Source organism: Gymnoscopelus braueri, assembly GCF_963280865.1.
Source record: "Gymnoscopelus braueri genome assembly, chromosome: 9".
NCBI classification, from domain to species: domain Eukaryota; kingdom Metazoa; phylum Chordata; class Actinopteri; order Myctophiformes; family Myctophidae; genus Gymnoscopelus; species Gymnoscopelus braueri.
Genome location: NC_137610.1, coordinates 55208592 through 55216653, shown reverse-complemented (window position 1 = coordinate 55216653; position 8062 = coordinate 55208592). Strand labels below are relative to the sequence as shown.

Sequence of the window (8062 nt, the reverse complement as noted above, 5' to 3'; positions counted from 1 at the left end):
GAGCCGTCGCTAGGTGGGTAATTTGAGACATCCATCAAAGCCAGAGCTGCTTGTCAAGTGCACCCCTCAACCCCTTCACGTTTTCTCCCAGAGGATGAGTGTGTGCATGCAGGGTGGGGGCGCACACACTCACGCACGCACGAACGCACACATGATGCACTAACGCACTCACGCACGACGCACACACGCACAGAGTGGAGGATGTTGTCAATCATGCCCACACAAACTACTGACAAGATTTTTTAACCGTTTCTTCAATGCGAGAAATGTACGTAATATACCAGCATATTCTCACTCCCAAATGGTATGGTATATATATATACTGTATATTCTTTACAGTGAGGTCACAATAAAAGTCACAAAGTCACAATAACCAGATTTACATGCATCATTTATATTTACAGATATAGTCAACATCAAAGAGTGCCTTTGTATGTACAGTGCTTAGAATGTGTATATACTTGTAAACTTGTAAAAATAAGCATAAACAACTTTTTCACAATACATTTCACTATAATTCATTAATTTGTTGTTGTTGTGTTGTTTCCATAGTTTTTCTTTTACATTTACAGTTGCATGTTGCTGCATAGAAAAAAACAATCAGTGTTGCAGATTAAACTTTTTCATAGATTTCATAGATAGCTTCAAAGACGTTTGACCGCACAGTGTTGTGTACATTAATGGTTTATCTTCGCCGAAAATAGCTTATCTACAAGCTCACAACGCCCCCCCCCCCCCCCTGTAGTAGTAGTAACTGAGAGCCCCCACGGGGATACTCTAGCATTCATGTCCAGCTTGTTGGCTTCTGGAGTCCAAATGAAGTCAAAACACACCGTCAACGGAGCAGACCTCAGGAAGCGCTTTGCCTCAGTGTGTGTGGAATGTGAGGGCTTTTCCCCCTGCATTGTTTCAGTGTGTGTGTGTGTGTGTGTGTGTGCAGGGGCGGCCTTAGTGATCTGGGGGCCCGTTTCAAGAGCTAATATGTGGCCCCCTATGCACCCCCCCACCCCCCAACAAAAAAAAAAAAAAAGAAAAGAAATTTACATTTTTTTTTTTAAATAAATAAAAAAAAAAAATGCCCCAAAACACGGTCACCCCGATTTTGTTTGCGGAATTTGCGGATTTTGTATGCGAAAAATTCTAAAATTGTATTTAAAAAAAAAAAAAAAAAAAGAATTCTAAACTTTTTTTTTTTTTTTTTTTTTCAAGAAAATTCGGGGGCACCCTGAGGTTCGGGGCCCGTTTCAATTGAAACGGGTGAAACATAGGAAAGGCCGCCCCTGTGTGTGTGTGTGTGTGTGTGTGTGTGTGTGTGTGTGTGTGTGTGTGTGTGTGTGTGTGTGTGTGTGTGTGTGTGTGAGTGTGTGTGTAGTCACTTGTATTACTATTACTTGTGACGAAACGTCCCCATAGTATAATGTGAGAAAGAGACACTGTGAGGAACAGATTCAGGTTGAGGCTCAAGCTCACAACAATGTGTTGTGAGCTTGTAAATGGTCTATTTTTGGTGCGTGTCACCAGCACACAACTAAGTACAAATATAACTCAGGCTTTAGGGTTGGGGTTAAAAATGGCAAAAAAAATGCTGTCCTAAAATATTCACGTACACACAAGTATATGTAGTAATACAAATGATAGTAATGCAATTGTCGCTATACAATATGTCGCTGTCGGGCAGAAACCTTGTATCTCTATTATTTCAACTACGATTTTTTTATTTATTTATAATGCCCTACTCCGTCATTCAAGAGTGTCTCAAAAAATGTGTCACGATGCGACGCATTGTGATCTTGTAGATCTGCTACTTTTACTACTTTCAAACATTTGGAAAGTAGCAAACACACACACACACACACACACGCACACACGCACACGCACGCACGCACGCACACACACACACACACACACACACACACACACACACACACACACACACACACACACACACACACACACACACACACACACACACACACACACACACACTTCCCATGCTTGCTGATTTATGGGAATTTAGCAAATCTTTCAAATTGGGGGTTGGAGTTTAGAGAATGATTTCAGCAATAGGAACTCCCAAATGAAATCCATTTGGCTACAGCCCTGGTTTCGGCTATTAGTCACTAATCATCAGCTTTTTTCAGTCTGCACCAAAATCTCTTTGCCAAATATTGCCGATCTACAAGCTCACAATGAGTCGCGTTATTTAAATGATCAGTGGATGTAATGCTCATCAGCAGCAACTGCTTTTACAAAAGTAACATTTAGACAACATAGTGACATTCTAGTCAAAAGAGTTAATATACGCAAACAACATATATGTTTCTGTGGCACTACAGTATATACTGTACTGTATGATGAACCACATTATAATTCCTCATAAAACATTTGCAGTGTTCACAAATACTGTCATCAATCTGCCTCAGGGATGTGTATAACTGTGTGTGTGCGTGTGCGTGCGCGCCGCGCGCGCGAGTGTGTGTGTGTGTGTGTGTGTGTGTGTGTGTGTGTGTGTGCGTGCGTGCGTGTGCCTGAGTCCCTTTCAGTAGTGTCCATTATCAAAGCACCACGGTGCCTTCAAATCCTCCTCAGACATACAGTATATTCCCATTTCAAATCAACAGTTCTACTCATTCCGCCTGTATGGACGGAATGGAGGACTTGGGAGAGTGATTGTCCAGCTCTCTCCAGGTGCCAGAGGAGCACGTAGGGCTAGTCCGGTTAGTGGTCATTCTGGTCAACAGCGTGGTCCTCCTGAGGCTGCTGTCCGAGTCCTCCTTCTTGAAGTCCTGTTTCCAGCAACAGTGGAAGCAGTGGGTGAAGTCCTGGAGGAGGTGACCGCTGAAGATCATGTAGATCCAGGGGTTACAGCAGCTGTTGAGGCTGGCCAGCAGCGCAGACAGAGTCACCGCCGTGTTCTCTGACTCTGAGAGGAAAGAGGAAACCTGATCAATTACACTCAACATCTGCGGGTAGAATCTATTAACCACATAAACCCTATCACCCTTGAATTCACCGATTTTTAGTTTTGTTTTTGTCGTTTGATGACCAGCGGACCGGTTGGCAGCGGTTCCGGTAGGAGACACAAAGGAGACTCTTTGTGTTCATGAATGAATTCAAGTCTCCATGGGGTGACTAATCGATCGACAAAAAGTCATTTCGGGGGTCAACTATCCCTTCAAGGAGTCCACAGAGTTACTTTCTTTACATGATTAACCACTTGAACCCTATCTGTATTCTGCGCTGCAACACGTTAAAATTGCTTTTTATTCATTACCCTCCAGTTATTGCAAATAGCCACTTGAACCCCAGCATCCGTATTCTGGGGGGAAACATTAGCCATAAATAGGTGATATTTTTGGTCAAGAGATTTGGTTTGGGGGGTAAAAAAAGTACAGAGCCAACTCAGGTAGAGTTTTACTAAGTCCACTCACCATCCCACTGGAAGTTCTCATCCCACACCGACCACATCTGCACGATAAAGAACGGCGCCCAGCACACGATGTACGCCAGGACGATCACGAAGGTCATCTTGACCGTCCTCAGCTTGGCTCTGGATATGGTGGTGACGCTGCTGACCGAAGTCTTCCCGATCAGTCCCTTCTTGGTGGCGGCGGCGGCTCCTCCCGCCCCCGCGGGCGTTTTCCTGGTCTTGTACTTGATGTTCTTCCAGATGCTGTGGCAGATGAAGCCGTAGCACAGCATCAGGACCGTCACGGGGATGAGGAAGATGCCCACGGTGATCCAGGTGATGTAGGCCTTCACCCCCCACGGCCCCACGAAGTGGCCCCAGCAGTCGTAGACCTCGGAGCCGTGCTTGACCTCGCTGAGGGAGAAGATGAAGTACTGGGGCGTGCTGAGCGCCAGGCTGCACAGCCAGGTGGAGATGATCATGATGTAGGAGCGCCTGGTGGACTGCTGCAGGGTCTTCAGAGGGTGGCAGATGGCGATGTAGCGGTCCAGCGTCATCATCACCATTATGTAGGTGGAGGCGAACATCCCCGTCACCTGCAGGGGGGTGGAGGACAGGGTTGTTGTTTTTTACTTACTGGTACTCAGTGGTGGAAAGTAACTAAGTACATTTACTTAAGTACTGTACTTAAGTACAATTTTGAGGTATTTGTACTTTACTTGAGTATTTCCAATTTCCAATACTTTTACTTCTACTCCACTACATCTCAGAGGCAAATATTGTACTTTTGCTCCACTACAATTATTTGAAAACTTTAGTTACTAGTTACTTTGCAGATATAAATTATTATATTATAAAACATACATTAACCACTTTAGCCCCATTTTATACCTAGGCTATTTGAAAATAGCCGATCTACAAGCTCACAACGCGTCGCATCGCGACGCGTTGTAAGCTTGTAGATCTGCTATTTTCAAATATTTTAGTACTTTTACTTTTGGTACTTTAAGTACATTTTGATACCAATACTTTTGTACTTTTACTCAAGTGCATTTTTAATTCTGGACTTTTACTTGTAACAGAGTATTTCTATAATGCAGTATTGGTACTTTTACTTAAGTAAAGAATTTGAGTGCTTTTTCCACCACTGCTGGTACTTAAAGAAGAACTTCAGCCATTGTCAACCTCATCTTATAATTGGTCCTCATGCACTAATGCTCATTATAAGATTACATCATTTTCGTCTGTTGTCTACTCACTCTGCGTCTCATTGGTGGGCTATGGACAGTTCAGAAACGTGCCTACCAGTGCCATCATCGGTAGGCAGGTTTGGTCATTTCAAACAAGAGTTCAACTTTATTATCATTTAAGTGTGTGTGTGTGTGTGTGTGTGTGTGTGTGTGTGTGTGTGTGTGTGTGTGTGTGTGTGTGTGTGTGTGTGTGTGTGTGTGTGTGTGTGTGTGTGTGTGTGTGTGTGTGTGTGTGTACTACAGTATATACTGTATGATGAGCCACATTATAATTCCTGGTCCTTTCCTCATAAAGAGTTCAACTTTTTTTATAATCATTTTTATTAACCACTTAAACCCTCTATACTTTGTCAAATGGACCCAAGTTGCAACTGTGTACGCTCTTTTTTCCCTCTACACCAAATCTCTTACAAATAGCCGATCTGCAAGCTCACAACACATGGCGTTGCAAAATGTTGTGAGCATGTACTGTAGATCGGCTATTTTAGGTGAATATTCCCCCTAGAATAGGGATGCTGGGGTTCAAGTGAAGTGGTTAATGTAAGAGCCATGTCTTCTGTTTCTATTTGCTCTTGCATTAATACAAAATGTAAAATAAAAATAAAAAGGTTGAATTCATGTTTGAAATGACCAAATCTGCCACTGGTAGGCAGGTTTCTGAGCTGTCCACCGCTCAGACAGAAATGGTGCCATCTTATAATGCTCATTAGTGAGGACCAATTATATGAAGATTGGCCTACAGCGGTCCTTTAGGTATAAGTAGCAAAACCTCAATTTAGAAATACTCTGTTATAAGTAAAAGTCCTATATGCGAAATTTGACTTAAGTCAAAAACATACTAAAAGTAGCAAAAGTAAAACTTCTACTCATCATGCAGAATGTCCCATTTTCAAGTTTTTGTTTAAGAAATAATCATTTCTAATCTAAATCTACAAAGAAAATGAGTAGTCTAACTAAATCTGTCAAATAATTGTAGTGTAGGCTACAATATGTGCACGCCACACAATGAAGTAGGCTATAATAAAGGTGTTTAATCAGACTGATCAATTTAGTCAATTAGAAAACATCTGTTTAAACGTTTTCATGTTGGTATAGGCTATGAGAAATAAAATCAAATCATTTTTTATCTCGATTAAGCTGAAGTCGGTGATTAGATAAATGTTGGTTCGATACAATTATTCCCGGTTAATTGCCCCATGCAGTCCTACTGGTAACATGATAGGTGGCACCAAGGAAGAGTGAGAATCTCCTGTTAAATTGGCATCCAGTCATTGTGGGGCATAAACAAGAAGTTGAAGAATAAAATTAATTATTGTAATGATGTAGGCTCTACCATGCATGTTCACATCATGTATGCTTTACATTAGGCTCTACCATGCATGTTCACATCATGTATGCTTTACATTAGGCTCTACCATGCATGTTCACATCATGTATGCTTTACATTAGGCTCTACCATGCATGTTCACATCACGTATGCTTTACATTACTGAAGACCATTTTTCAAGTGTTTAATTTATTAAAATTTTTGACAAAATAACCAGTTTTACATTGAGGTGCCCAGATGTCCCTAGTGCCCACCTATCCTGTATCCGTCCTACTGATCTGTGGGGGAAAGTAACTAAGTACATGTACTCAAGTACTGTACTTAGGTAAAATGTTGAGGTATTTTTACTTTACTGGAGTATTTTCAATTTCCAATACTTTTACTTCTCCACTACATCTTGGATCCTCCAAACATTGTACTTTTACTCCACTACATTTATTTGAAAACTTTACTTTTACTCTACGTTACTTAGATTTTTGATTATTATACATTTCTTCAGCACGATATACATTACGGCCATTTGGAAATAGCAGATCTACAAGCTCTTGTAGATCTGCTATTTCAAACTTTATTCCAAAGTTTTGATACATTTGAAATGAAAACGAAATGGGACATTCTGCATAATGAGTAGCCTACTTTTACTTTTGGTACTTTAATTACATTTTGATACTTTTGTACTTTTACTCAAGTCAATTTTGAATAACTTACTTTTACTTGCAACAGGGTATTTCTACATTGCAGTATTTTTTTAAGTAAAAGTTTGAGTACTTTCCCCACCAATGGATGCAATAGGCAGCCTATACCTGCAGGTGTTTGACTATCCTGCAGAGGAAGTCGGGTCCATAGAAGCGGTAGGTGATCTCCCAGCACAGCTGGGGCAGAACCTGGAAGAAGGCGACCACCAGGTCGGCCAGGCTGAGGTGCTTGATGAACAGATGCATGCGGGAAGCCTTCTTCTTGGTGTGACGCATGGCCAGCAGCACGCTCACGTTCCCCACCACGGCCACCACGAAGCTGACGCTCAGCACGGTGATCTCCAGCTTGGCCACCTCCTCGTTGCGGCCGAACGGGTCCGTAGCGTTGGAGTTGGAGTTGGAGTTGGAGTTGGAGTTGGAGTTGACGGTGGAATTGTCGGCCGATGGAGGAGTCCCCGTCATCCTCATCATCATCATCATCATCATCATCGGGTCATTGGTGGGGCTGAACATCACGGACTGGTTGAGTCCGTTGAGGAGCAGCGCGGGGTTAGGAGGAGGACTGTGCATGGCGGCGGCGCAATCCCCCCGTTACGCGCTCCTTAAGGCGCACCGTGGGTGAAGTTGGTTTGAGGTTTTGGATATTCACCCAGTTTATACTGGGTGAATATATTCAATTTAGACCGTCTATAAATTACAGATTGCAATTGTTAAAAATGCATCATAATGTTCTTTCCCCCATGTCTACACGATGCACACCCTTTATTTAGCCCATTCTCCTTAAAAAAATAAATTTCTTAAAATTTCTGAAATCTATAAATTCTATAAAGGCGCTGTTTTGTGTGAGTCTCTCTCTCTCTCTCTCTCTCTCTCTCTCTCTCTCTCTCTCTCTCTCTCGCTCTCTCTCTCTCTCTGATGCACAGCAGGAGCTCCAGCTCTCCTCTGGCTTCTGGCGGCCGTCACAGCCTTTTAAAGTCGAGTCAGATTTCAGAGTGTGTGTGTGTGTGTGTGCGTAATAATGTGGACACACAGCCAGAGCCAGCCCTCTGTGCGTAATGTAGACACACACACACACACACACACACACACACACACGCACGCACGCACGCACGCACGCACGCACGCACACACACACACACACACACACACACACACACACACACACACACACACACACACACACACACACACACACACACACACACACACACACACACACGCACGCGCGCACATCCAGAGCCAGCCCTCTGTGCGCCATCACAGTGACAGAGCTCCAAGCAGGCACAGCCCCCCGCCCCATGGTGACTACACCGTCAACACAGTCAGTTCGCAGCCCCCTTTCAAATAAACATCATTTGAAACAAGTCATTAGGCTTTCATG

General features: G+C 43.0%; 1 protein-coding gene across 1 annotated transcript; it reads right to left on the bottom strand.

The window, feature by feature from the left end:
* Nucleotides 1-1370: 1370 nt before the first annotated feature.
* On the bottom strand, nucleotides 1371-7570 carry LOC308092064 (arg8-vasotocin receptor-like). The gene is made up of 3 exons (XM_080437858.1): nucleotides 6790-7570; nucleotides 3432-4005; nucleotides 1371-2923 (listed from the first exon to the last, which is right to left on the bottom strand). The coding sequence occupies exons 1-3, from the start codon at nucleotides 7249-7251 to the stop codon at nucleotides 2628-2630; spliced, it is 1332 nt and encodes a 443-aa protein (XP_080293984.1). The 5' UTR covers nucleotides 7252-7570; the 3' UTR covers nucleotides 1371-2627.
* Nucleotides 7571-8062: the final 492 nt, after the last annotated feature.

Coding starts and splice junctions, on each gene's coding strand:
- LOC308092064 (XM_080437858.1), bottom strand. CDS start 7,251: ATGCACAGTCCTCCTCCTAACCCCGCGCTGCTCCTCAACGGACTCAAC. Junction 4,006..6,789: donor GGATAGTCAAACACCTGCAG/GTATAGGCTGCC, acceptor ACCCCCCTGCAG/GTGACGGGGATGTTCGCCTC. Junction 2,924..3,431: donor TGAGAACTTCCAGTGGGATG/GTGAGTGGACTT, acceptor CTTTCCTCTCAG/AGTCAGAGAACACGGCGGTG.